The sequence below is a fragment of the Harpia harpyja genome, chromosome 11 (genome assembly GCF_026419915.1).
Source record: "Harpia harpyja isolate bHarHar1 chromosome 11, bHarHar1 primary haplotype, whole genome shotgun sequence".
In the NCBI taxonomy this organism is placed as follows: Eukaryota; Metazoa; Chordata; class Aves; order Accipitriformes; family Accipitridae; genus Harpia; species Harpia harpyja.
This window is the reverse complement of record NC_068950.1, coordinates 34,587,258-34,615,183: the sequence shown is the minus strand read 5'-3', so window position 1 is coordinate 34,615,183 and position 27,926 is coordinate 34,587,258. Positions and strand designations below refer to the sequence as shown.

At 47.1% G+C, this 27,926-nt stretch overlaps 2 protein-coding genes and 3 non-coding genes across 6 annotated transcripts in view; 1 reads left to right on the top strand and 4 right to left on the bottom strand.

Annotated features, from left to right (window-relative positions):
• KIF2C (kinesin family member 2C) overlaps positions 1-15,902 on the top strand; it is a 19,576-nt gene extending 3,674 nt beyond the window's left edge. For both annotated transcript variants that reach the window (XM_052800406.1, XM_052800407.1), the window contains 17 exons: positions 1,494-1,613; positions 2,396-2,512; positions 2,911-3,011; positions 3,268-3,363; positions 4,581-4,635; positions 4,722-4,884; positions 5,164-5,254; positions 6,846-6,909; positions 8,074-8,165; positions 8,427-8,569; positions 10,068-10,272; positions 10,723-10,833; positions 11,338-11,405; positions 13,025-13,127; positions 13,205-13,321; positions 13,684-13,810; positions 15,140-15,902. In XM_052800406.1, coding sequence (XP_052656366.1) covers positions 1,494-1,613; positions 2,396-2,512; positions 2,911-3,011; positions 3,268-3,363; positions 4,581-4,635; positions 4,722-4,884; positions 5,164-5,254; positions 6,846-6,909; positions 8,074-8,165; positions 8,427-8,569; positions 10,068-10,272; positions 10,723-10,833; positions 11,338-11,405; positions 13,025-13,127; positions 13,205-13,321; positions 13,684-13,810; positions 15,140-15,216 — 1,850 coding nt within the window. In that variant the 3' untranslated portion in view covers positions 15,217-15,902. The remainder of the gene's footprint in view (positions 1-1,493; positions 1,614-2,395; positions 2,513-2,910; positions 3,012-3,267; positions 3,364-4,580; positions 4,636-4,721; positions 4,885-5,163; positions 5,255-6,845; positions 6,910-8,073; positions 8,166-8,426; positions 8,570-10,067; positions 10,273-10,722; positions 10,834-11,337; positions 11,406-13,024; positions 13,128-13,204; positions 13,322-13,683; positions 13,811-15,139) is intronic.
• On the bottom strand, positions 11,733-27,926 carry ARMH1 (armadillo like helical domain containing 1). Its single transcript, XM_052800420.1, has 12 exons — positions 27,740-27,926; positions 27,404-27,621; positions 26,958-27,026; positions 26,268-26,434; positions 25,248-25,444; positions 24,997-25,081; positions 21,879-22,001; positions 21,257-21,329; positions 20,121-20,250; positions 18,035-18,112; positions 17,139-17,244; positions 11,733-12,385 (listed from the first exon to the last, which is right to left on the bottom strand). Exons 2-12 carry the CDS (start codon positions 27,607-27,609, stop codon positions 12,372-12,374), a joined length of 1,248 nt encoding a protein of 415 aa, XP_052656380.1. The 5' UTR covers positions 27,610-27,621; positions 27,740-27,926; the 3' UTR covers positions 11,733-12,371.
• LOC128148657 (U5 spliceosomal RNA) lies at positions 22,190-22,304 on the bottom strand. The gene has a single exon (XR_008237350.1). It is a non-coding gene; the product is annotated as a U5 spliceosomal RNA (small nuclear RNA).
• On the bottom strand, positions 23,393-23,507 carry LOC128148667 (U5 spliceosomal RNA). Its single transcript, XR_008237360.1, has one exon. It is a non-coding gene; the product is annotated as a U5 spliceosomal RNA (small nuclear RNA).
• Positions 24,470-24,584, bottom strand: LOC128148669 (U5 spliceosomal RNA). The gene has a single exon (XR_008237362.1). It is a non-coding gene; the product is annotated as a U5 spliceosomal RNA (small nuclear RNA).

The following is a 27,926-nucleotide window of genomic DNA, read 5'->3' as shown; positions in this document are numbered from 1 at the left end:
TCTAATGGCAAATCTGAAATTCTGTTGCCTTTCCTACTGGCACAGTCTTGTCCCCAAAGACCTGCTCAGAGTACAGGAGAGAATCAGTGTTTTCAGTATTCCTCAAATATTATCTGTTATTAGAGCTAGCTAAACCCCATGAGTTAGTGAGTATCTGTCCTGTTGCAAACTCTGCACTGCACCAATTAGCTAACATTGGCTTCAAGTTTTGGTTCTTGGGCTAAACAAATCAGAGAAGATCAGGAGGTGTCTGTCTCCATCTCATTCAGGAAAGTGAGAGAAGCAGAAGCAGTGCTTTCAGAATGAATTAAACAGATATTGCCACAGTCCTCTGAATCAAGAATTTTGGAGGATGCTGAATAGCCTCGTGTACAAGAATCACTTGAATCAAGCCCATTTAGATGCAGCAAATCCTCCAGTTGGTATGCCTGTCCAGGAGCACTAGCATTTACAGAAAAAGTGCTGCTGAGTTTGATGAGATCCGGTGTGGGCATGTGTGACAAAAGTAAATGGAATAAAATGCCATCTCTGAGCATAATGAAACTGATGCTTTTTGTTCCTAAAGTTGCGGCAGTGACACCTAATGTCTCTGCACCTGAGCAAAAGATTCCAGGTAAAGAGTTAACAGATATGAAGACTGAATTTTGTGTGTACAGTTGTAAGGAATTTGTTCCATAATTGAAATCAACCATTGGGCTGAAACAAATCTAATGTCCTTTAAAGTCATAGCCATTAATTCTGGATAAATTCTTGTGATTGCTAGAAGTGAAGGTAGTTCTAGTTTTCATACCACACTTCTAATTTTTTCCTATCAGATTTGTTTTCTTTACAAATCTATTGAGGTGTATGTTCCAATCCCTTCCCCAGGCAGCTTTGCGAGGGACTTGGACTCAGTGAAAGAAATATACCTTGGGATGTGACAATGGAGACTGCCTACAAAAGGACCCTTTCCAAAGATTTGCTGTTGTGATTATATAGAGTCTTTTAGCCGAATTTAGTGTTATCAAGCTCCCACTCCACTGTGCACCATGCACGCTGTGTGTGGGTGCTGTGATGGTGGGCATGATGCTGCCCATGACCAGTTGCCAGACTGCAGTACTACTGCCACAATCAAACAGTTAATTCACACAGCCCTGCAAGTGTGAAGCTTCAGAGGATTTCCCAGTTCCCTGACCTCTGACTTCCTCCTTCCTACCTATTAAGGTTCTGGAACTGCCATATTAGTGAATCCTTAGTGGTATCTGAAAGAAATTCACTGGAACCGCAAATCTGGAATGAACTGTTTGCTTTTTTTTGTAGTGCTGTATTTCATAATCACTTTTCACCCACCTACATTGTTTTGTCCTGCACTTGGCTAAAGCGTCAGAGATCTGGAAATGGTCCTTTTAACCACACCTTGTTCCCCACTGTTCTGCACTTTGTGAGCATTTGATTACTTGCAAATGTCCGAGTGTCTGAGGCATGATGCTGACCTTGAATTTGTGTTTCCAAAGCTGTTCGTGGCCGTTCCAGGATGTCTGTTATCACAGAATCTCAGTGCAGCCTCCAGGAAAATGAGATGGGGGTGGATTCTTGTACTTCTACACAAACCAGAAACAATTTATCAGTTCCTGGTGAGTGGAGAAAGCCCAGTGAATTTTTACTATGAAACAAGATGCTTTGTATGGGTTTAATTAGGTAAACTGCAAATCCTGGTGGGGAGGAGCAACCTCTATGCCTTCATCTATGAAACAAGAGAGACCTAGAGGTCTGCCACTCTGTAAATATCCAGGGGCCCTACCTGAAGGGGTTTGGAAACAATGTTGTTGAATAATTATGTGCTTTGTTAGCCAGAGAGCTGTGGTTGTGCATGTGGGTGGATGTGGTATCTGCTTGACAGCATAAAGTGGTATTCACAGGGCTAGAGTGGGAAGAGAAGTACCTTAATACTGCTGACAATGTGCTCTGTAACTAGACTGGTAGTAGTTTTACCTATACTGGTTGAGTAAGGCGAGAACTTGAGCCTACTTGAATTATGAAATTGTAGTTATTTACCAGACCTACCCTATGAATAGCTGAGGGTATCCTTTGTCTATTATGTTCTGCAAAGACATTGAAATAAGAGGCTAATAAATAGCTAATGAATAAATATTATTAATAAATAATAAGAGAAATGAGAGAACTAAATTCTTGTCTAGTCAGTGTGGCCTTGATTTGTAGCTTTGAATAAAAGTTGGTGATTGGCACAGGATTTAAAAAATTATTTGAACACTTACCACAGGTTTTAGCTAGTTCTCTCTACTGATCCAGAATCAGAGCTGAGGAATGCCTGTGGTCTGTGAGGCTTTAGAAATTACAAAATTATTCTTGATCTTTGGGATCTAATTATTGGTTTTGGTCTGGCTTCTTTCTGCAGCTGGCCGAACCAGGACTAGCAGGCTGAACTGTGCTCCAGAAGCCTCACTGACAAATGTAAATGGAAATACAGAGGATCATCTGCCTGCTGCTAGAATGAGCTCTTCAGGCAGCCCAGGTACCAGGGAGCAGTGGGTAAGAACTAACTGACCAAGTCAGCAGTGCATCACTATGTGATTGGTGCTTTGTATACTCTGAGACTAAAGCTTTGAAAAGGTGGCTTTGGCAGTAAGACTGAATATCCTGAGTATTTGTTATTACAAATGTGTAATTCTGTTATAGTGCTATTGCCTCAAATGCTGCCTTTAGAGTGGTACTGTGACTTCCTAGGCAGTTTCTGTGGTAGGTAGATCTAGTTTGGGAAGGAAGTGCTGCAAAATTCATGACCATCCTTCTGAAGAGGATTGTTTCCTGTACAAGTTATTCTATCAGCAACCTGGAAAAGTTGAAATATTTGTATTGTGCTTAAAACCTAGTATGAAAATTTATCCAATGAAATGTTTTTATTTTACCTAGTTCGGAGAAGATCTAACATTGTGAAAGAGATGGAGAAAATGAAAAACAAGAGAGAAGAAAAGAGAGCTCAAATTAGTGAAATCAGGACAAAACGTGCACAGGTGGAGTACTCTGCAATACATCAGTAAGGGGAAATTCTATAGGACAGTGTATCACAATAGTTGAAACGAAAACATATTTTGGACAGGCTTTGTTCTTACAAAGCTGTACATAAAGATGGATTGATTCTAGTTTCAGAAAGCTCTGGATCTTGTGAAATATTTCTAATTGTGTACAGCTGATTGTTTAGTATGCTCTGGGGATTTTTTTTGCTGTAATGGGTTAATTACCTTCACATCTGTGGCTTTTTCCATGCAGGAATTTGACAGCAGCTGTCCAAACTGGGAGTTTGCACAGATGATCAAGGAATTCAGAGCAACTTTAGACTGCCAGCCAATATCTATAACTGACCCAGTAAGTAAATACTGAGGCTACTAACTGCAGCTGGTAAACAGACTTCTTTATTTTGTACTGAAGATTTTGGCATATGAGCAATTTAGTGCATCACTGCACCTTGGAAATCCTCTGAGCATATTGTGTGCTTGATGCACCTGGTGGTATATGTGAGGTCACTTACCTTCCCTATTTAGGGCTAAGCTAAGCTGCCTTGCATTACTTTGCATATGTCACTAGTGAAGAGCTTGCACTTTGACAATTATCATGCAATGATTTGTGTGGTAACATCAGTACTTTTCAGAGCTTGTAAATGGCAGAGCCTATTACATAGTAGCTTAGCTTATTGTAGGTATAGGTATAATTTAAAATGGACTATTGCCCTATTACAGAAAGTGTTATTGTATGTAAGTCACATATGAAGTAATTTTAAACTAGGTCAAAAAGCAGAGGAGCAAAAGTAGAGGTCAAAAACTAGAAAAACCAGGCTCAGTCAATGTCTTCAGCAATTACGGAGGTAGCATTGTTTAATACCTGAGAACAAATAGTCCCTGTCTAGCAAAAACTTTGTTATGGTCACTGAAAAATGACAGCATTTAATTTCAAACAAAAAAGCAGGTGTGGACTAGCTTAGAACACTAGGTGGTTTGTGTGCCTGCATTCTATGGGGCTGAGAACCAGCTGTTTGTGTACGTATCACTGCATGACAGAAGAAGAGTTTGTCATCATCTCCTTTCTGCCTCACCCAATGGAATATGCACTTTCCCAAACTCAGCTGATCTGTAGCTGTGCTGCACAAATAGCTAAACTTACTGCATTAGTAAAGAACTCCAGGTCAAAAAATACCTTTAGTTTAGGGTAAACTAAAATAATAATTTGCCTGAATTTGACTGTAATTGCAGTATTGATATCACAGATTTTGCTGGAAAGATGGCCAAGGACTAAACTTTTTACTAATTCTGATACAGAATTTTGGGGGCACTTTCTATAGCATAGCAACATTTCCACCTGATATGTTGGAGCATGCTACATAAAGGTCAATTGTTTTTAGTGTTTCTTTTGCACTGAACAGACTTTGACTTACATCCCTGCATGAGTGGCTCCGATCAGTAGCAGAGACAACTCTGACCAGCATATAGAAAAGTAGATGTGAGGAGCATCAGATCCTTCTCTCTGTAATAATAAGTAGGTGTGGGTGTAATTGGGAAATAATTCTTGTTTTCTTACTTTCCTTTTAGATAGAAGAACATAGGATTTGTGTCTGTGTGAGGAAGCGTCCTCTCAATAAACAAGGTGAGTGTACTGACAAAGCAGTTGTGTCTTGGAGCAGTTTGACATTGCTTATTCTTGTTAACACTGAGGGTCTTTTCTGTCAACAGAACTTCTAAAAAAGGAATGTGATGTGATTACTGTTCCGAGCAAGAGTGTCCTGCTGGTGCATGAGCCAAAGCAGAAAGTGGACCTAACAAAATACCTTGAAACCCAAGCATTTAGATTTGACTTTTCATTTGATGAATCCTCATCTAATGAAATGGTATACAGGTAATGCTTTCTTCTCACTGGTAACAACTCTCAAGATTAAAAGCATGGAGCTATGGCTAGATGGCATCCTGGCTTAAAGAAACTGCTACCTGAAATAAATATTAAAATCCTTTTTGGAGGAAACCAAAGGACTGAGAAGTCTAAAGGTTATTTTTGGCATGGCCCTGCTGATTTCCTAAGGATTTGCTTTTATTTGCCTTTTTTTTTTTTTTTAGGAAAACTGATGAAGCAGGGTGTGAAATGCTTGCCTTGACTGTCTTTTATCTTCTGAATATCCAGGTTCACTGCTAGACCTCTTGTGGAGACCATCTTTGAGGGTGGGAAGGCGACGTGCTTTGCATATGGCCAGACAGGCAGTGGCAAGACACATGTAAGTTTTTCTCCAAGGTTTTGAATTTTCTAGCTTTAAAGTATTTTAAAGATACTCGATGTTGAGAATTAGTAGGATTGTATAAGGAGTTTGGATCCTGGTTTTATTGTCTTAAAGCTAACACTTTGTCAGTTGTTAATGCACTTTTTCTGTAGTTTTACATATTGGTGGGTTTCCTTTGAGGTTGTGAGGAAAACCGTACTAAAATCCCCCCATAGCTGGCAATTTTAAAGACTTAAGATGTCCTGACGTGTTAGTCATGGCTATTCCTTGCCTCAGATGGCTGTCTCTGACTAACTCCAGTCTGCAAAGTGGGGCTATTAGCCTACATCTGAGACAAAGGCTATTGTCTGTACTGTGTTTAGAGGCATTCCAAAGACTTTATCGATTATGGAAGAATAAGCTTCTTGTTGCAGGTAACCATTTAAGTGATATGGTATTGTTTGTGAAGTGGGCAAATTAGTGTATTCACTTTCTAACCACTCCTTCTGGTCTACCAGTTGCAGTTTCAAGAGACCTAAAGATTGTGTTTTCTGCCTCAAAGGTGATCTGCTCTAAATTTTCAACAAGGGTGTTGTCTTTTTAACTTTCTTCTTCTGGAAACTACAGGGAAGGAAAGTGGGAAACTATCTTCCCTCACAGCATGATAGTGGAGTCAAATCTGCTGTCTTGTTCTGCAAGAAGCCTTTGCCTCAAACCACAGTGATCTCGACTAGGCTAGCCTGCCAGTTTGAGTAATCAGACAGTTGCAGTCATTCCAGTGTTAGAGGCAAGTTTTGGGCTAGGATCTCCTATCATTAGTGCTACGTAGTGAGCTGTAGATCTCTTCCAGTAATCCAGAAGGAAATTTGGAAGTTTATAGAAGCTTGGACATAGGCTGCCTCCATTGCAGCTCATTTGAGCATTGTTACAGGAATACAGCTGTGAGGCACTAAAATCATAGGCAATGAAGTTACTTTCCCTTCCTAATCCCAGGATGCAGAACTAGTGCAAGGACATTAGCTGTACCTTGAGACTGGAGTGCTGCATATTAAATGCCAGTAGATTGAGAATGTGTCATGATACTGAGTTGTGTTTTAAATAATGGCTGTTGCATATAAAAGTGGTAGAGCAAGTCACCAGGATAGCACCAACTGAAAATTTTGTTGGGATTAAAGGTACCTTGGTCAAAGGAGTTAAAGGTATTGTTTACCCTAGAAGTTTTGATATCACATGTGAGCTTTTGCAAGTAGCAGTGAAAATGTTACTCAACCTATGTCCTAAAAAATGAAGCTTTGTTTCTTCTGACCAGAGGCTATTTGGTTGCACTGTCAAGGCCATGCATTTCCCCTTGAAGGAAAAACTACTTTGATTCTGCACTGCAGAGCCTTACAGGCATTCAGCGGTTGTTTTGCATAGTCCAGATCTTCCTTCTGTACTGATAGGGAAGCAGCAAGCTAATTTTATCCTGAATTGCACTGTGTTCTAATCATCTCGCTGACATTGGAGCATATGTGTATATATGGTAACTTCCTAGTATGTTCTTGGGACTAAAATCAGGTAGCCTGACTTGTTTGGACCACACCTTACCTCTGGTCTTTTCTCTTCACAGACTATGGGTGGAGACTTCTCCGGGAGAGCACAGAATGCCTCAAAGGGCATATATGCTTTTGCATGTAAGTTAATTCTTCTGTAGATATGAAAATCAAATTAATGCTTGTTTTCCTTAAAAAGATAAGATCTGGTTTTGTATGGCTATTTAAAATGTTTCCAGTAAAAGATACATGAAGTATTTGTGTTTTCAGTAATAAGTAGTGGTGTTTGTTGCAGGAGGTATGATTATTTTTTCAGTTTCACAAAATATTTTCCATCCAGCCTGTAAGTTTCTAGATCCACACTTGAGTCACCAGAAGATATTTGTTTTTGAGGCAAAGAGATGACATATTTTCTAGTTTGGCATTTGCTGGGCTGAACAATTTAATTTTGATTCTTTTGCTTTGCTTTTGTCTCAGATAAGGATGGTGTTTGGAGATACCCAACTTGAATGTAACACAACCCTACCCATTTTTGATATAAAGCTTGTTATACAGAAAGCATATGAATGTATGTGTTATATTTCTTCCTGTAAGCATTAGATGCAAAAAAGCCTAGCACATACAAAATTATTTCAGAAAACAGATGCTTAGAAGCCCCTCCTTGATATAATGCCTAGAAAACACCATGAACCCTGACCTCCTCTACTTTCCCTTTAGAAAGGTATATTGTGTAACTAGTCTGTCTAGCAAGGCAGTTGAAACAAGAGCAACTGTTTGCTAGTCTCTGAAAATTAGTTATGACTGGCTGTGAAGGAGAGCCTTTGCTTTTCAGATCAATTTCAAAGTCTGAAGCCTAATTGTGAAAAGCAGCACTGGATCCAGCCAAAGGGTCAAATAATCTCGTACATTGTCTCCAAACAGCAGCAATGCAGATGCTCAGGGATGTATGTTTTCTAGGCTTTACACAAGATGCTCTTGAAATATAAATACCTGACTTTTTCAGGCTTGTCCAAAACAATAGAGGATCCCAGTGTTCCCCAAAGGCCAGTAAGGATTGCTGTCTGCCAGTGACATTAACAGTAGAAACTTCCGTAGCCCCAGTGTGTTTTCAGTCCCTGGATGAGGATGCTGCTGAAACTGTTCTCCACATGGTAGCACAGCACTAATTGTTTCACTAGCATTTAACATGACTGCCATTCAGCTGCTAGACACGGTCTTATGGCTGCACAATATTTGAAAGTAGATCAAGTAGCAACTAGAACATGCTTTAAGCTAGTTAACTAAACTTCTGCCTTTCCTCAATAGCACAAGATGTCTTCCTCCTCCTAAACCAGCCCAGGTACAGGAGTCAGGACCTGGAAGTCTACGTGACTTTCTTTGAAATATACAATGGAAAGGTAAGACTCTCTCTTTCTTTTTTTTTCTTTTTTTTTTTTTAAAATCTTGACCTGACTTCTTTGGTTGAATGTTTCATAAGTAGCTGAGTGAAACTTACCGGTTTCTATAGTTCTATATAGTCTATTGTTCTTGGTGTGTTTGGAATTGAATTGGAAGGCTGTGTTAAAGGTGCTGTTTCTATACAGCTTTTTATAGACAGTGCAAAATGCTTCCAAGGAGACTTTGTTCAGATTTGCCTCAATCTTGTTGCCTGAATATAGGTGTTTGACCTCTTGAATAAGAAGGCAAAGCTTCGAGTCCTGGAGGATGGCAAGCAGCAGGTCCAGGTTGTTGGTCTCCAAGAGAGACAAGTCAGCTGTGCTGAGGATGTCATCAGAATGATTGAGATGGGCAGTGCCTGCAGGTTTGGTGCTTTAAAACCAATAAGAATAGTCATGTCCTGTTGTATCTCCATGTCTAGAAAAAATATATAATGTCTGTAGCTGGTGCTTTGAGACTTAAAACAGAAGCTTGTTGTACCCAGTCATACGCAGGCACTGAACAGCACCTCTGCATGAGTACAAGATGATGGCTACAGAATAAAGGGCTAGCAGGGATGGGTTTAGCCTGCCTTCCATAGAGAAGGTCAGAGTTCATGGTTCATATGTCCTCATGTAAATCCAAGAAGAGAGAAACTATTCACATGAGGAGATTGCTGCCCTGGTGCCACAGCCAAACTGAGCAGTCTGGCTGCTTTCTAGAAGTATCAGCTAGTTTCCAGGAGCACAAGTAGCTCCTTCTGGGCTTGCAAGATCAAGGAAGAGCAGCTGGCATCAACCTACAGTTGCAAAAATGCTTTGGCTTAACTGCAGGCCAGACGAGGTATTCCAATGGCAATAAAAATGCTACATGTCATTCAGGGATCTTGTCTAAAGAATCCTTGAGAGCAGTTGCCAAGGCACAGCCATAGGCTTGGCTCATCATCCTGGCAGGAAGGCTGTGGTTGGGGCAACACTACCATCATACTGGTGTATTTAATCAGGAGCCAAAATCTGTATTACCATGTCTTATCTGTCTCGGTTAAGTTGCAACTGCTATGGAAACATTACTAGGCAAATGAGAACTCCTTGGCTTCTGTATTACACTGCATGTGCAGATATGCACATACTGAAAGCTCGTTCAGCACTCTGCTCTGCATGCTTTTTTGGCTGACAGTTCAGCCAAGAACTGTTTAACATTTCAGACTCCTGCCTCACTTTAGGACAACCTCCCTCCCTTTCCTGCAGCAGTAGGGATGCAGGTGGGACAGCGAGTCTGCCAGCCTTCTCAGAGAATAACTGACAGCGAAGGTCACAGAGAGGTTTATGGTAACTTATAAGACTCCAGTCTGTGCCTTGCAGTGATGGGGCAGGTGCAGTTGCACAGCAGAGGTAAAGTGCCAAGCTAGCTTGGCTAGAGAAGGGGATTTAACATGACTCTAATGTGCTAGCACAGCTAAAGCTGTTTAGTGGGGAGCTTGGCTGAGCTTACTGTGTAATGGCAGTTGCATTAAGGAGAATGACATGTGGCCTGCTCTGAGGCAGGTAGATGCAGTGCTAAAGGTATGTCTTCCAGCTCCAAATGCATGCAAGGCATTAGCAGTCAGAAAGGCATTCCTGCGTAGGCTGGCTGAGTTGAGCCAGGCAGATTAAATAATCTTAAACCTTTATAACTGGGGTGCAGGTTCATATTCCTCACACTAGTCCTTCTGTGCTCTCATATCAGAGGTAATTCCATAATTCATGCAAGCTTGAGGTATTAATGTGTGGGATAAAACTGAGGAGGTTAAACAACTTAATGGCTGCAGGTCTTGTCTAGTGCTGTTGGGAACTCTTGTGTCTTCTGTGACACAGTTCTAAGGCTTGTTTTCATCTTTGCTGTAGGACATCTGGGCAGACTTTTGCAAATGCTAGCTCTTCACGGTCACACGCCTGCTTCCAAATCATACTACGCCGAAGAGGGAAACTGCTTGGCAAATTTTCCTTGGTGGACCTGGCAGGAAATGAGAGGGGTGCAGACACATCTAGCGCTGATCGGCAGACACGAATGGAAGGTGCAGAAATCAATAAGAGCTTGCTGGCTTTGAAGGTGAGCTATAGCTCTGGGAGCAAATAGTGCTAATCAACACATGGATTCTGTTCAGCTCTGGGGTTATCTGTTTTGTTTCTTTCCAGTGCAAGGGAAAAGAACAGCCAAATAGATCCTAGTTTGGTATGTTAACAACTCTGAAAACGGTGTATACTTCCATTTAGAATGTTTCCAGGAAAGCAGTGCAGTCTTGTCAGGCCAGGTGCTGGTACAGCCATTTCAAGCTTCATTCAGGTTGTCTTTTTTTTTTTTTAACATATGATGGATATACCAGCTGTCCTGTGACACTCAAATACCTGGCGTATATTTAAAAGGCTATGAAGCACTTACAGAGCAAGAGATGACCATTCTCCAGACTGTTGGGTTTACCAGCAATTGGTGGTTGATAGCTTGCAGAGCTGTTAGAGAAGAGATGCAGATATTGCATTTACAAGACTTGTCTTTTCTTAGGAATGTATCCGAGCTTTAGGGCAGAACAAATCTCATACCCCTTTCCGGGAAAGCAAGCTGACCCAGGTGCTAAGAGACTCTTTCATAGGAACAAACTCAAGGACCTGTATGGTGAGTATGTGCATGACACAAACATACACACTGCTTATGGGTTCTGCAATTTGACCAAACAGCTGCATGTTCTTCTTCTAGTGTGAGGGGACTTTGAAGTCAGAAATCTTCAGTTCTCAGCAAAAAAGTCTTACAGTTTCCTCCTCCACTCACCCATGGTGACTGAGATCAAAAACTGGTGAGCTATGCCCAGCCCTGGTAGAAGCAGGGCTGCAGAAGTCACTTTCATACAGTGAATCTACAGTAGAGCCTGGTGTGCTCCCAAAGGGCTTTGCTGACTGTGGAGGGTCCAGCACAGTGAGTGTATACAAAGCCAGTGGAAAGCTGGATACAGGGCCACTGGCATGTCCCACAGAAGCTATAAAGAAAAATGGCCTTGACAGAATGTCTCAACTCTGACCCTTTGCTCTAACATGTCCCAGCTGCATGGTGAGACCTGTAGGACCATTAACATGAGCAAAAGTCAGATGTGGGAGTCACTGAGGTATTTTGTTCTGTTTGCAGATAGCAATGATTTCTCCAGGCATGAGTTCATGTGAATATACCTTAAACACACTGAGATACGCTGACAGGTAATGGCCTTTCTGACCTGGGGATTCTACTCTTGTTGCAGAAGGTGTTTTGGCTGCTTTTACTCTGACCAAAAGTTTTCTTGTCATTGCCTGTAATGGCAATTTGGAGGTTGGTTGTTAGGAACACATTATCTTAGAGCTGTCTTATGAAACTAGCCTGGGTGTTCTCTGTGTGAGACATAATAGAGATTAAACTCTGTGATTAACGTTGTCTTTCCTCAGAGGAGTCTCTCATGCTAGACTTCAAGCTGCCCTGTTTTGTGTGGTGTTTTGTGGGGTTTTTTTTGTTTGTTTGGGTTTTTTTTGTAGGGAGTTTACTCGTCCTGAATGATTACCCCTGTGCCTTTTACTTTTTGTAGTACTTTGGGTCTCATCTGTAAGTGGCGTGCCAAGAACGTGTCCCTGACATGGCCCTACAGATGACACAAAACACTTGGTGTTCTTGATGGACTTTGATATGAACTAATTGGGGTATGGCACCTTGGAGACTTTGCGCAAAATCTGGAGGACCTGGAGAACTCAAATGCCTCGAAGCAGAGGGTGGGAATGTGTGTTTTGAGTGCCCCATGGCTGACCTTGGGTACCTGCAGGGTAAGGTAGATTTGCAGGGACTGAGTCCCAGGTTTCCCTGGGGGTTTTGCTGATACCTGGAACCCCTGTGACAGAGCAGTGAGTGCCTCCTGGTCTCTGCTTTACATGCTTCTACACCTCTCCAATGACGTGACAAGTAAAAAGATGACTGACTTTTGCCATAGGTTAACAAGATGACAATTGCACATTTCAGGTTTGGTAGCTTTCCTTCATTTAGTTCACAAAAGACTGCTTGGTTCCTTCCTGGAAAGCACTCCGCTCTCTGAAAGGATGTATGGTAATTCATGTCATAAGCATTTGGGAACACTGAATCTTGACAGATTCCCAGCTTTGGTTTGGATTGAAGTTACATTTTTTTTTTTCTTTGGGTGGAAGTCATTCCTGCTCACCTGAAAGTACAGGACAAAATGCAACATCTGACTTACTGTGCTTCAGTAAGATTCCAGTCCTGAGTTGGGCCCATTGGGTTCTTAGCCAGTGCACAAGGAAAGTTCAAGCTATAAGAAAGTAGGTATTAGGCTGAAACTCACTGGAAATATGAAGCTGATGCTAGTAACTGGAATGAAATGCCCAGCTGGTATCTGACATCTACCTCTAGTACCATGTCATCAGCCATGGCTTTTATCCTTATAGACCTATTCTGGCACAGTGGGTCTCTGGGAAAAATCAGTTTTACTCCTTTTCTTTCCATACTAAGTTCTCTTAGTTGGTCATGGCAGACCAAGCTGACATGTGGAAGACAGCTTCTGTGAAAGGCATTGCTGGCAATTAGCATTGTGTACTTGGACATTTCCCTCCAGGAGAGGTCCTAGATTGGGCATGGAGACAAACATCTCTCAGCTTTCCTTCCCACAGCCCTCTGGGGTTTCTGCCCCTGTGAGCTTGTTCTGGGGGTGGTAATGTGCAACTTTTTAAGCGTAGATGAATGTTTCTTGCTGAGCACTGATTGATTGCAGTAGCTGTTTTATGATGCTATAGCCCAAAAACTGCTGGAAGAAGAGTTCGAGTGACAAATCTTCTTGTTGCAGAGTGAAAGAGCTCAGCCCTCATAATGGAGGTGGTGAAACACAGAATCAGATGGAGACTGAGAATGAGGAAACAGAGACCAGTGGAGAAGGCTCAGGTCACAATGTATGTGTGTGTCATGGACTGAACAGATCTTAAAGCTGGGAACAACTTGTTGTTCTTACTTGGGCTGTTTCTTGCAGCTCTCCAAGGATGAGGAGGAAGATATCTCTCCCCACATGTTCAACTTTCGTGAGGCTATGACTCAAATTAGTGAACGGGAGGAGAAGGTTGTAGAACAGCTTAGAGAACTGAGACAGGTATGTGGAAGAGGCAAGCCCAGCCCAGGCTGCCTTCTACATGTTGATGGCACCTTGCCTTGTCTGAGCCAAGTGCTGCTGGGTAGGCTGTGGGCTGTACTGCAAGATGCTGTCAGTGGTGTTACTTTATCCCCACTGCCAACTTTTTCCTGTCGTTTCCTGCCCTACTGGTTAAACTGGGGCATTTCAGTGCTTGTGGCCAGCTGGTCCCCCTTCCCCTCCAACTAGCAACCTCTGCTTGCTGCTAATGAGCACTGACTGGTACTGGTCTGTAGAAGCTTAGCTCTAAGTGCCAGATTTGAAGAAACTAATTAAATTTCCAGAAAGTCAATTTCTCATCACTGTTATCCTTGTAAATATAGAGAATGATGACTGAACTTGACTACCTCTTGGGAATCACGGAGCAACCAGACTATGATCTTGAGACCTTTCTGAGCAGAGCTAAGCACTTTGTAGAGGCGAGCTCGAGAAAATTCCTTAGTGTCAGAGGTATGTTAGTGCCTGTCTCTGACTAGCACTGTCACTAATGTTGTTTTCAAAGACCTGAAAGTAACACCAGTGTACCTGTGGGGGTTTGAGCACCCAGTCCTTCTGCATAGCTTACAGTTTGGATCACTTTCCTAGGTGATCATAGGGACAGATCTGAGATGTCCTATTGTCTGCACTTTCCAAAGTAAAATTTTGGCTAGTAACTTCCACTTGCTTTGCACCTGCCATATAAAACTGCCTTCCCTTGAGCAGAATGCAACATCCACCAAGAGCAGATGAGCTGAAGTATGTTTGGCTAGTTGGTTATATAGTTTACCTTTTGCCTTGGCCAAAAAACAGAATTTGAGAAACAGGTCCCAGTGCCACATTCTAGGGATTCTTAGGGGTGTGCCCACTGTTTCCACTCCTGTTTTCATGGATATCAGGCCTTAATACCTATCCACTTATAACAAGGGTCTGCCAGATATGTACTCAGATGCCGTGTCTGCCAGCACCTCCATTTGGCATGCCTTTGCCTTAGTATAGGGTATTACTGTATGTGCAACAAAATCCCTCCAACTGTTCAGTTCTGACCCAGTTTGGAGACTTCCCAGCTCTGTACAGGAGGATGCTGGCTGCCTGTTCCCTGAGCACTGCCTGCCTGCCTTTGGACCATGCTGGTTGAAGTGGTGGTAGAGAGGCAGCAAGGCAGATGTAGGAACTTGGCTGACACATGGCCACAGAGTGCTGCGTACATAGACTGCCTGACTAGGACAGGGGAAGCTACACTGGTAACTTACTTTTCTGCCACTGTTGCAATAACTTGGGCTTTGATTGCTACTTGAGCCATTACAGCTGGCATAGTCTTTGCCTCAAAAACAGGGCTGTGAGGCTTTATTTTAATGAGGCTGAAAATTGTGGCATCAAAGTGAACTGTTAACATGAAACAGTGACTTTTTTCTTAAACAGCCCTGACTGTCCTCCCACCTCAAATGCAGCCTGATAGCTGTATCCCTGCATTCACCATGGAGGGGTGGTGACAAGACAGTAAGAGTAAATGCCCTGCTACCCTCTCTGCCTTATAGGCCAGGGAAATCTGGCCCTCTGGGATGGTTGGATTAGTGGTATCTCATTTGAACTGCAAACTGCAGGCTTGAAGCTGTTGATGAGTAGAAATGAATGAGTACAGCTGAAGAGCTTTGTGGGACCAGGCAGGATTTGATGTTGGCTGAGCAGTTCTTGCCCAGTTCACTTTCCTCTATGGCCCTTGCAGAGCACTGCTGAGGGGGACAGCTGGGCTGGGGAGTTCAGTTTCCAGGTCAGTCACCCTGTCACTGTCTTCCTTCACAGAAACGTTGGATGCCCTGGGGGCTGCCATGCAACTGGAGGAGCAAGCCAGCAAGCAGATGAGGCGGCAGAGGCCTTAGTAAATACAGCAAAACCTGGTTCACAAGCAGTCTTCTGTATGTCTTGCATGTTTGTCAGTGGTTTGTGCAACTCCTATTTTAAATGTGGTAGAGTGTCTGCAGATCATGTGTGCCTGAGGGCAGTGAACACGGCAGCCTCTCTCTCTTCATGGCCTGGTATCAGGGTACTCAGCAGAGTGATAGAAACACACCCCTTGCAAGGCTTGGGGAGGGGGACCTGAGAGTCTGCTAGATGTATCTAGCATCTGGCCCTTTGCTAATGACAATGGTCTCCTCTAATAGAACTAGATACACATGTATAGTTTTCTAGTGTACATATAACCTTTCCAGATGTGCTTGCAACATTGCAAAACTGTTGCAAGTCTGGCTTTTCTACAAAGAAAGTGGACTATATGTAACTGTAAAAAAACCCAGTATTTTAAGAAGTTTGAGAAATAAATGTTCCTGGATTTAATTATCTTCTATCTCTATAAAATATATTTCTTGCTGATTTTGGTAAAGTATAACAGCCCCTAAAGACTGGCTGGTGTTGTAGAGATAGGCTGATTTCTTGGATGAAGTTTCTTTTTAAAGTCTTTACACTTGTAATATGTCCATAAAAATCACTCACAATAAATTTTGTCTCTTAATTTTGAGATCCTGCTGGCTAGAACTTGCCTACCAAGGGGGAAGCTGGTTTAGAGGGTACCTACCCTGCACCTGAGCAAAGCTCAGCATGTAGCGAGTGGTTCAGCTCTTATGGGTTCAGCTCTTATGGGTTCAGCTCTTATGGGTTCAGCTCTTATGGGTTCAGCTCTTATGGGTTCAGCTCTTATGGGTTCAGCTCTTATGGGTTCAGCTCTTATGGGTTCAGCTCTTATGGGTTCAGCTCTTATGGGTTCAGCTCTTATGGGTTCAGCTCTTATGGGTTCAGCTCTTATGGGTTCAGCTCTTATGGGTTCAGCTCTTATGGGTTCAGCTCTTATGGGTTCAGCTCTTATGGGTTCAGCTCTTATGGGTTCAGCTCTTATGGGTTCAGCTCTTATGGGTTCAGCTCTTATGGGTTCAGCTCTTATGGGTTCAGCTCTTATGGGTTCAGCTCTTATGGGTTCAGCTCTTATGGGTTCAGCTCTTATGGGTTCAGCTCTTATGGGTTCAGCTCTTATGGGTTCAGCTCTTATGGGTTCAGCTCTTATGGGTTCAGCTCTTATGGGTTCAGCTCTTATGGGTTCAGCTCTTATGGGTTCAGCTCTTATGGGTTCAGCTCTTATGGGTTCAGCTCTTATGGGTTCAGCTCTTATGGGTTCAGCTCTTATGGGTTCAGCTCTTATGGGTTCAGCTCTTATGGGTTCAGCTCTTATGGGTTCAGCTCTTATGGGTTCAGCTCTTATGGGTTCAGCTCTTATGACATCAGGTTAGTAGGAGGGGCCCTGTGAGGCTCCCTTGTACCACTGGGGTTTATTACTTCACATTTTTTCACATATATTTCCTGTGGCTAACATGCCACATTAAAATACACATGTTCAGTAGCCCAGCAAGATCTGTATTTGAGGGCAGAAGTGCAAAGATGGCTATGGCTCAGGTGCAGCAAGGTGCTGCCACGGCCCTTGTGTGCAACCTGGGTCCAGGTGGCCCCATGCAACCTGTCCTCTGGGAAGGGGCAGGGTGGGGGAAGACAGATAGGAAGCATATGTTGCTTCCTGCTGTTTTCTGTTTTCAGCTCGGTCCAGGGCTTGTCTCTGAAAGGACAAAACAGGCCTGTGAGCTCTGGGTCCAGCAACACAGGATGCAGCTACACAAACATCAGATTACAAAGGGATCCTTTTACTGTTACTCCCTTTTTCCCTAGACCCCCACCCTAGTCTCCTACTTCCTGAGCTGCCTTCTACCCCTGAAAGTAAAGGATGTAATTTAAGTGACTGTGCTCCCAGCTCTGCACATACCTCTGGACTGCATCCTTGCTATGTCTCTGGGGATGTCTACTGTATTGGAGGCCAGTTCTTCAGCCTGGACTGGATCCATTTTTGTGTACCACATCTCAGGACTGTCCTGGAAAAGGCAGCAAAAGAGTTAGGACCTTAATGGGATGTGGGCAAGTAGTGACAAGCAGCTAGAGATGGGGTTATTCAACCCAGACAGGATCCTCCCCTATAGCTGGGGCACTTTTTGATCAACAGTTTAGGTACTGGTGGGGCTGAGTGCTCTAAGGGCCTCTGAACTGTCAAAGCTGACTTGTACCTAGGCTCTGCCTGCATCACATTAAGATGGGACATCCAGAGTAAAAGGGCTGTTATGCCCTACTGAGTTTGGACTAAAGTAAGGCAGTCCTGTTCCACTTCAGATGTTACTTTATTATACTTGGATTATCCAGCCTTGCCTGGTGTCTTAGGGTGAGGGAGGATGGGCCTGAGTGCAAGGAAAAAAATGTTGCCTCTTGTTTGTTCCACCTTCCCTTGCTGGACCTAGCATTGCTTACTAATCTGTATATCCACTAGGAGGATATAGAGCTAGAGTCAGGAGAGACCTGATTTGGAGGAGCTCAGGTCACCTCTTGCTTTAATGGCCCTTCAGCTCACATTTTTGACATCACATTCCCACTGTCACAGAAGTAGCAGTAGTCTGAGATCCCTCCTTGCTCTGTCTTGGGGCTGAGTCAGAACAATTATCTTCCTGAATACTGAGACTGAAAGTGAATGCTTCTCAAAGGGTGGCTTTGTTTATTTCTGGGCTTTTGTGTAAGATTGGATTTCTTGTGAAAAGAAATCCAGTCCCTACATCCCTGCAAAACAGACCAAGGTCCTAGGGCAACTAATAAACCCCATAAGGGAGGCAGGCTTACCATAAAGTGCTGGAACAGTGTGTGTCCTAGTGCCTTCTTTACGCACTCCTCCACAAAGGGAAATGTGTGGACAAAATACTGCAACAGAGCAGAGTTGGTGTGTAAGGAGAAGGGATGTGAGTGTGTGCATAGAGGGTAGAGCTGCATGGATGATGTGGCTCCATATAACCTCTGCCACATACCAGTGAGTCCCTGACCCACCTCCTTTAGTGGCAGTGCTACTGCTGGGACTTCATGAACACATCAAGAGAAAATTGTGGGTCCCTGCTCTCCCCCAGTGCCAGTTCCCACCTTCATTGACAAGAGAAGGGAAGGTGTTTCAGTGAAATGATGGCAGTGCAGTAGTTGCCAGGGAGTTCATCCTCCTCTGCTGTCGGTGCCTGCTCAGAGGAAGGGTGCACTCACCCTCTGCATTACCAGGTAGGTTTGTAAACCCTCTTTCACCCTGAGCAACCTGGTTCTCAGCTATCACTCATTCAGCCCTTCCCATCAACTGACAGCATGGTCCTTCCCTTGTGACTGTTACGCAGGCAGAGCGCTGTGCTGAAGTAGGCCACAGCTCTTTACCCAGCACGAAAAAATAGGCTGCTTGTAATTCTGTGCTAGTGTCTTGCTTCAGGCAAATTGTCTTGGTTAGCCTCTTAGCTTTGTCTGTGCTTGCTACCCACAGCAAGCCTGGGGGTAGAACAGAGGTGCGAGGGCCAACATTGGCTTCCCAGCACTCTGTGTGGTGGGTGGCAGGAGGGACGCAGGCAAAAAGGGAAATACAGCTCTTTCCTGAAGCAAGTGTCACTCCTGCCTTTGTGAATAAGCCTGTATCTGCTGTGCTTAGGTGTATTGGCTTTGTGTGGCAAGGTTTTGGTAGCGGGGTGGGGAGCGTTACAGGGGTGGCTTCTGTGACAAGTTGCTGGAAGCTTCCCATGTGTCCAACAGAGCCAATACCAGCTGGCTCTAAGACGGACTTGCCGCTGGCCAAGGCCGAGCCAATCAGCAATAGTGGTAGTGCCTCTGTAATAACATATTTAAGAAGGAAAAAAAATTGCTGGGACAGACAGAAATGGCAGCCGGAGACAGGAGTGAGAACATGTAAGACAAACAACCCTGCAGACCCCAAGGTCAGTGAAGAAGGAGGGGGAGGAGGTGCTCCAGGCGCTGGAGCAGAGATTCCCCTGCAGCCTGTGGTGAAGACCATGGTGAGGCAGGCTGTCCCCCTGCAGCCCACGGAGGTCCACGGTGGAGCAGATATCCACCTGCAGCCCGGGGAGGACCCCACACCGGAGCAGGTGGATGCCCGAAGGAGGCTGTGACCCCATGGGAAGCCCACGCTGGAGCAGGCTCCTGGCAGGACCTGCAGATCTGTGGAGAGAGGAGCCCACAGAGCAGGTTTTCTGGCAGGACTTGTGACCCTGTGGGCGACCCACACTGGAGCAGTGTGCTTCTGAAGGACTGCATCCCATGGAAGGAACCCATGCTGGAGCAGTTTGTGAAGAACTGCAGTCCGTGGGAAGGACCCACATATTGGAGAAGTTTGTGGAGGACTGTCTCCTGTGGGAGGGACCACATGCTGGACCAGGGGAAGAGTGTGATGGGTCCTGCCCCTGACGAGGATGAAGCAGCAGAAATAATGTGTGATGAACTAACCATAAACCCCATTCCCTGTCCCCCTGCACCACTGGGGGGGTTAGGCAGAGAATTCGGGAGTGAAGTTGCGCCCAGGAAGAAGGGTGGGGTGGGGGGAAGATGTTTTAAGATTTGGTTTTATTTTTCACTACCCTACTCTCATTGATTGGTAATAAATTGAGTTAATTTTCCCCATGCTGAGTCTGTTTTGCCCGTCATGGTAATTGGTGAGTGATCTCTCCTGTCCTTATCTTGACCCACGAGCCCTTAGTTATATTTTCTCTCCCCTGTCCAGCTGAGGAGTGGGGAGTGATAGAACGGCTCTGGTGGGCACCTGGCATTGAGCCAGGGTCAACCCACCTTATTAGGGAAAAAAACAACCCCAGTGTAAGGAGCCTTTCTGCTCAGGTGCACTGGGAGCAGACCCTGTGCTATGATGTCCGTTGTCAGGTACCACCATGCTTACCTCCAGGGAGATGCTGGCATGTCTCTGGCTGGCCACATGATCCAGGTTCCCCAGAGCAACCATCAGGCCATGTACCACTTTCAGCTGGATCAGTTCTTCAGCCACTTCTGCTGACTCCTTGGCTAATACACTGCAATGAGATAAGCCATCAGCCCCTACCCAATATGGGGGAAGAAGCACACAACAAATTGAGTCTGGGCCTCTTGGTGCAAGCCCAATGGAAAATGATATATTCCCACCCAGCCTTAGTGGCACCAACAGACAGGAAAGTCTCAAAATAAACAAGAAATGTTTGGCTGTGCATGGGATTAGCAATCATTTAACATGTGAGCTTGCTGAGAACCAGTTGTTTAACAATTGGCAGGAGCTTCCTGGTGTGTATTAAAGTCTAGCAAGTTTCTTTTGTGACCACAAAAACCCCAGGACTCAAACATCACTACCATTACTTCTGTGAGCACATCCCTGGAAGACACTCTAGTATGTCTCCCCAGCCACCAACCGCTTTCTGTCATCTGCTTTTGCAGGAAAAGTGTTCTGATAGCACTACCTTGTGGACATTGCAGGAAATTCTGAATGAACTGAATGAACCAATTTTAGCACACGCAGCTGAATTTCCTTAAGGATTCTGCGGTCAGTCATAGGCACTAGATTCTTCCATTGGGTGGCTGATGTTAAATAACAGTGTTTCACTGCTTGCTGTGGCTCCCAGCTATGTGGAGAATACAGTGGCCGTGAGCAATATAGCACCCTTCAGCCCTGTGCTGTGGCAGGATGCATACATTGCTTCCAGGCCTAGCCATAAAGGAGACACTGTGAAGGCACACAGGGCCGGAGCAGATGGGATTCCACATATCCCTATAAATAAAACTTCAAGCCAGCTCCAGAGTCAGTAGCAGGGAGGGTCTGAGCACTGCTACCTGCAGGCAGCGGCTCTACCCTATTCCTGAATACACCCCTATCTCTGAACAGTCTAGTACAAAGGGTCTTGGCAGAGCTGGGGTACTTAGAGAGCAGTGCCAGAGGTGAGTGGGTCAGTGCTCCCTGGGAGGAACATCCCAGTCCTTTCCTACACAAAGGAAGCCACTTTTCTAAAGTCCCTTTTATGCTCCTGTAGATTTTCCTCCGGAGCTTCTTACCCAATGGCTTTTGCGGCAGCTGCCTGCTGAATATATACCAGCACAGGCTCCCTCAGGCAAAGTGCTGTTGGATCTGCATGAGGAACATTAGGAAGGTGAGAGTGATGCTTTGAAACAATTCTCAGATGTTAGAAGGGAGGGTAGGTGGAGTTACACTGCTAGCATAAAAGGAGGATGTTGTTTTTTCAGGAAACACCCATCAGGGAAACCCTGTGGCTATGTATCTATCTATCATATGTAGTACCCTGTGAGGATCTGTGCGTGTGATGCCCATGGCAGCACAGCCACAGCTCAGAGAGCCTGGGCCACTGCGGCCTGCTCTGCTGAGTCGCGGGGAGGAAACACCTGGGGCTGGAACTGTTCACCGTCCTTGCCCAGCAGACCTCAGCGGGTCTCTGGAGGCCTGCACGCTAGGGTTAGTGCTGCAGGCAAGCACTGCCTCGACCCGGGCAGCCCTTGCTGGAGTGTCCCTTGCCTCAAGGGGCAGCCCCCTGCACCTCCTCCAGTACGAACCAGGGTGATGGCTGAGCCTTGCAGGAGGAGATGAGGGAGCTTGGGAGAAACACCGCCCTGGTAGGCCATGGCCTGCTGTGTACTCAGAGGCCATGGTCAGCTCTTTTACCTTTGGTGGTCTCATCGCAGAAGGTAAATGCTTTCTTCCTGGGTGGCGTCAGTAATGCAACCAGGCCCTTCAGCAGGGCTGGCCGGACCTCGTGGGCCATGAGGGCCTTCAACAGCTGGACGGCTGGAGGAGAGGGGAGTGGCTGTCAGCACCGGGACTTACTTGCATTTCGGACGCGTTTGTGGGCAGATGGAGAGATTTCGGTTTGCTTGTCATATGAATTCTACAGGCTTCAATGGACGACGAGATAAGGAACGGAAAATTTTACTCCCTGTTCTTACAGTCATTCTATTTTTAACAACATAAAGGGCAGCTCCACTGAAATGGAGCCTCAAAAAATTCCTCGACACTCGTGCCTGTTCCTCTCCACGGAAATCTTTAGTAAAAGGCGAAAGATTTATGCGATCTGAAGAGAAACCAGAGTATGGTTTGTTTCCGCCCCCGGCACACCACACGCCTGCCCCACGCCCCACAAGTCAAGGCGACGGACGGCCGCCCGCCCGCCCACCCGCCCGCCCGCTCCCGGCCCCGCGACCCCCGGCCCCGCCAGGAGCGCACCAGCCGCGCGGACCCGAACAGCTCGGACCGGCCGCCGGCGGCGGCGAACACCGGCAGGGCCGGGGCTGAGCCGCGGTGCATCCTGGGTATGCAAAGCAGCCGAATGCTAATGAGGCAGTGGCAAGAGCGGGCGGGGGCGGTGTTGCAAATACTCTGATGAAATCAAAATTTAATCACATAGAAGAGTTAGGTTTGATTAAGAAGTAAAATTGTGAAGCATAATGTATAGGATTGTTAAGTTTGAAATGTAGCCATAGAAACTTTAGGAACTGTGTTATGCGTGACTGTAGGAACCTCAACATTGTTAAAGTTTGAAATAGCTAACCAGAGAAACCTCACCAGGAAGTTACTGGGTTTTCTATGTTTTGTCTTAAGAAACTAAGGAAACCGCCATGGACGCCAGTTATGCTGCTTGAAAACCCCCTTACCCTTCTCATCTCGATTTGAGTATCAAAGGTTCTAATCAGTAGAGCTAAGTGAAATCGACCAACGATTGTTTTTAAATAAGAATATTGATAAGGTTATATAATCAAAGGACCAGTCATTATAAAGGTTAAATTTAAGAGCGAGCATAGTATGCGTTTTTATGTAAAGAGCTTATGTAACAATGACCTGACAGAAAAAGTCTATAAAAACCGATGGATTTTGATAGTAAGTCGGACACGCCTTTGGAGGAGCGATCCCCCGTGTCCCCAGCGCTGCAATAAACGAAGTGCCTGCTTCTTAGCGTCACATTGGTGTTAAGGAGTTTTATTCCGGATTTCGGTAACAGCGGCACGGACGAAGCCCGAGGCGCGAGGTCAGCTCTGCCGCCGCCGACCTGCCAGTGCAGATCTCCCCGCCACCGGGACCGCGACAGATGCTCTACCTACCACCCACCGGGCAACACCGAAAACTGCCACTTAAATCATCACCTCCCCCCACCAACTTCTTCTATTTTTAACCACACAAAGGATAGCTCCATCAAAATGGAGCCTCAAAAAATTCCTCGACACTCGCGTGTGCTTCTCTCCACGGAAATCTTTAGTAAAAGGCGAAAGATTTATACGATCTGAAGAGAAACCAGAGTATAACAGCCCTCTTGCCCCCGCCCACCTGCCCGCCGCCGGCTGCCGCCCCACAGCACACGCCGACCCTCATCCGAACCCCGCCGCACCACCCGGCCCGACACCAGCCCCCGCGGCTACCGGCATCCCCGGCTCGGCCCGAGCCCGCCGGCCATGCCAGCTCGGGGCGGCGGTGTCCAGCGCGGCCGGCACGGCGCGCACCCGCGCTGCACCGCGGGTATGCTAATCGGCGCCGCGCTGATGAGCCACATGCTAATGAGGCGGCCCGCCCCGCCCCCGGCGGGAGGGGAGCGGAGGGGAGGCAGCGCGGGGCGGGGCGCGGGCGGCGCCCGCGCCCGGTAGGGAACCGGGTGGCCGGGCCGGAGTGGAATGGAGCGGGGCGGCCGGGGACGGCGAGCGGAAGCGGGCAGGGACCCCGCGGCGCCCGGCTTGGCTCGGGTCGGATCCGGGAGAGGCCGCCGTACGCCCCCCCCCGCCGCTGCGAGCCGGAGCTCGGCGGCGAGGGGGGAGGCGGCCGAGCCCCGCGCACGGCGCTGAGCCCCGGGCGGTAGCGGCTGGGCCCGCCCAGGAGCCCCGCGGCGTCAAGAGCGGCGGGGCTGGAGCTCCGGGGACAGCGCTGCGGGGCCGGGCCCCAGCGAACCGCTTCTCCCGGAGCCCGAACCGCCTCCCGGCAGCGGCCCCGCTGCACCGCCCGGCCCGGGACAAGGGGCGGCCCGAGGCCCCCCCGCCCGCTCCTCTCTTGACCAGACACGGGTAGCGAGGCGGCCGCCCCCGGCGGGGTTAGGGTCGGGGCGAGCAGGCCCGACCAGCGGACCCGCCCCTGCCGTCAGCCGGGCCGGACCCACCTAGGCTCCACCGGGCGCATTGGAGGAAACCTTGGCAGCTCGTTGGCGCTCGAGTCCCAATGCAGCCTCGGTAGTTTTTGTATCCCCGTTGCTCTGTTCTGCCTTTAACCAGATAAAAGGCAGCTCCACCGAAATGGAGCCTCAAAAAATTCCTCGACACTCGTGCCTGTTCCTCTCCACGGAAATCTTTAGTAAAAGGCGAAAGATTTATGCGATCTGAAGAGAAACCAGAGTATGACCACGGTGCTCCCCGCGGAAACGCCACCCCCGATTGTCACTCCACCAGACACGGCGACCCCTGCCCGGTCCCCCGCCGCCCCGGTTCGCCCCCCTCCTTCTCGGCGGCGCACACGGGCACAGCCCCGCGCCCGGACCCCAGCGGCCCGGCGGGAGCTGCGGATGCGGACAACATTACCGGGGCTGCGCCGCCGGTGCGCAGTGCACCCTGGGTATGCAAATAAGACGAATGCTAATGATCCGTATGCTAATGAGGCGTTCACGGCCCGGGAGCGCCGAGCACGGCCGTAGTCCTGGGGGCTTTGGGGGGGCTGCCCTCCGCCCCCACCGCCCTTCCCTATGCCCCCACCTCAGCCCCAGCCTGCCGCTGCCCCCCTCAGCCACTGCCCAGGGTGGCTCGACTGGTTCTACCTTCATACTGGACCTCCAGGTGCACCGAGCACAGCACGCCCAGCACAGGCTCCACAAGGACAGAGGGCACCTCTCCCACCACGTCCTGGGGAGAAAAGGGCAGAGTGACAGGGACAGTCTTCACAGAGTAGTCTGGGTTGTCCTCCTCCAGGCACTGGGGCTGCCCACTGTAGCCCCCAACGCCAGGGAGACCGGCACAGGACAGGGAAGCTAATGCTGCCCTTTCGCCCCCAGCGAGGCCCACTGCCCACCTGCATGCCCCTGAGCATCTGCAGAGCCAGCTGCTGGGCGCGGGGGGAGGCACACGGCAGAACAGCAACGAGGCCTTTGTAGACTTGATTCTGGTACTTGGGATAGCTGCGGCCCAAAGAGTCCAGCAGAACCTGCACGTCTTCTTGAGCTTCTGCTGAGTTGGAAGTGGCCAAGAACTCAGTGAGGGATTGCACCCCTGTGCAGAGAAAGAGACACCAAATCATGTGCCTGGATGAGTCTGGGTCACCCATCTCAGCTGTTTCAGTCTCACCCCTGAGAGAACCCAGCATTACATCCCACTCAAAGGGTGGCTCGACAAATGGAAGCCGGGAAAAAAGTTCTTTGTCCTTGTCAGGAGCCACAGCACCAACTGGAAAACCAGTTGGCAAAATTCTCAGCTGGAGTACACGGCCAAGACCCTTCTGTGGGTGTTTATACAAGCAGAGAGTCTGGCACTGGGATGCCAACAGTGCTGCTAAGGATCCCTCTGCTGACCCTGCCGCTTCATCTCTCTTGGAGGAAGCTGTGATGGCAGGTATCGCCCCGTAGCCTCCGACAATGTAATCTGAACTACAGAATATCTAATGGGGTTTGGCTTCCACTGCCCAGGAGAAAAAATGTTGTAATGCTCTTTCAAAAGACACAAGCTGCAAAACCCTCCCATCCCCAGAGGGGAAGTCTGGGAAAGCCTGCAGTAGGTGAACACTGCAGGTAAGAATGGAAACTGTTTTGTGGTTTTAACTGGAGCAGTTGCAACCAGCAGGATAGCAATATCGCATCAAAAGAAATGACTGTAAAGAAAGCGAACTCATTAAAAACTGAGAGGGGATGAAATGCAACCGCTCAACAATAGCTGAGACTCTGAACTCCTTGCAGCCAGAGAAACGCTGCGGCAATCTGCCATCCGGCAGGTGGAGGGAAGGGAGTGGTTCAGCGAGGCAAGCAGCCCCGGGGGCCAGAGGTCAGGGAGAACATCTTTGCCTGAATTAGGAAAAAGCACGGATGGACATGCCACCTACCGTAGCTTTCACAAATGAGTTCCTTATACTTCCTGCCAGCGTCTGCGACGAGCTGCAGCAGCTTTACAGACTCCCTTTTGTCCTCTTCTTTCAGGTGGTTCAGCCCTAGTACTTCCAGGAGAATCAAGACACCTCCAATCTCCAGAAATTCAATAAGGTATCTGCGTCTGCAAGGATAGGGGGAACAAAGCCAAAAGTGTCACCTGCCTTGGAGCCCATCTTTCTCTGTCAGCACGCCGTGCTCCTGGGAACCATCATGTCCTGCCTTGCTGCGGCAGGTGCCCGGGCAGGGAACACAAGGAGGCTCAGCCTGGAGCGCAAAGGCAGATGCCTGCTGGCAGCATGCTTTGCTGCCAGCAGGTCACCAGCTCCTATTTTACCATGTGCTACATTTCAGATATTGAACCACAGGCAGAGAAGTCCCTGTCTCTGCACTCAGACTCTCACCATGCTCCTTCCACATTGTGCCAGTGACCCGGTGGCTCTGGAGACATGCACAAGCAGTGGATTTGGTTTTGAGAGCATTTGAAATTCCTACCACGAGCCTCACTGGGGCCTGCCTTGCCTGAAATGCTTACACAGCCCTCGCAAAAGATGGCCAAGGAGTTGTTATTTTCTTTATCTGCTCTCCCCCTCATCCTTGTGTGCCTTCCCCACGGCACCTCTCACACAGTGACATTCTATACTCACCCACTTGCAGCAGATAGGAAGATGCCAATGGACTTGAGCAGCTTGTCAAGGCACGTGCTGTACATGTAGCTGTTTGACAAGGCTAAGGAGAGATTTACAGACCATCATGGTGTCCCCCAGGCTGCCTTTGACAATCTGGAGGTCTGAACTGGGTATTCTCTCTGCAAGAGAGCATGGACCTTCCTGTCACAGACAGGCAGAGGCAGCATGCTCATCCCAATATGAGAAAAACCACTAGTTCTAGGTCCCTGAGAGACAGGTTACATGGCTTTCCCTTCAGTTCCACCTTTAGATAGCCAGCTTTTTTTGAACCCTGCAGAACATGGGTGGATATGGATGTCTCCATACAGAAGCTGATTCTTTAAACAAATTTTTGGTAGAGAACTTTGCCTTCCTCTCCATCCCACTACCACACACCACCTCCAGCTGTCCAAGGAAACAGATACGTCATCCTGAGCCATGCGGTTAGGCGAGCCAGAAACAAGCTGGCTCCCTGGGAGAACTCCAGCTCCAGCTCTGGTTCTGTCTTGCCATCGTTGCTTTCAATGAAGTTGTCCAGGATGCGGCTTCGAGCAACTTTGTGGGCACTATCCCATTCCTGCAAGAAAACCATGAGCTTCCTGATGGCTTCCTGCTCTTTGACAGAAGTCATGATCTCTTCTGCCTAGAGAAAAGTGAGAAAGAAGTTAAAAAAGGGCTTTGAAGATAGAAGAAGTCTGTACCAAGGACTTACCACCAGAATCACATTTAAAATCTCTGGCAAATAATATTAAAGTACTTACTAGCCATTAATTTAATCTCATTTTCCTTTATACTCATTTCATAGATAGGAAAATTGAAGCAAAAGGAGAGTTCCTGGTGTGTCTGAAGCTGCACAATGAATCTGTGACAGACTTGAGATTATTTTCCAGGGCAGGTGGCTTCACCACAGGAGCTCTCTTCTCTGCTCTGTTAATAAAGTCATTTTGA

Excerpts from the sequence above, each read along its gene's own strand:
- ARMH1 (XM_052800420.1), bottom strand. The coding sequence starts at position 27,609 with ATGACTTCTGTCAAAGAGCAGGAAGCCATCAGGAAGCTCATGGTTTTC. Across the intron at positions 26,435-26,957 it reads TTCCTATCTGCTGCAAGTGG|ACGCAGATACCTTATTGAAT; the intron begins GTGAGTATAGAA and ends CTATCCTTGCAG. Across the intron at positions 21,330-21,878 it reads CTGCGATGAGACCACCAAAG|ATCCAACAGCACTTTGCCTG; the intron begins GTAAAAGAGCTG and ends TTCCTCATGCAG.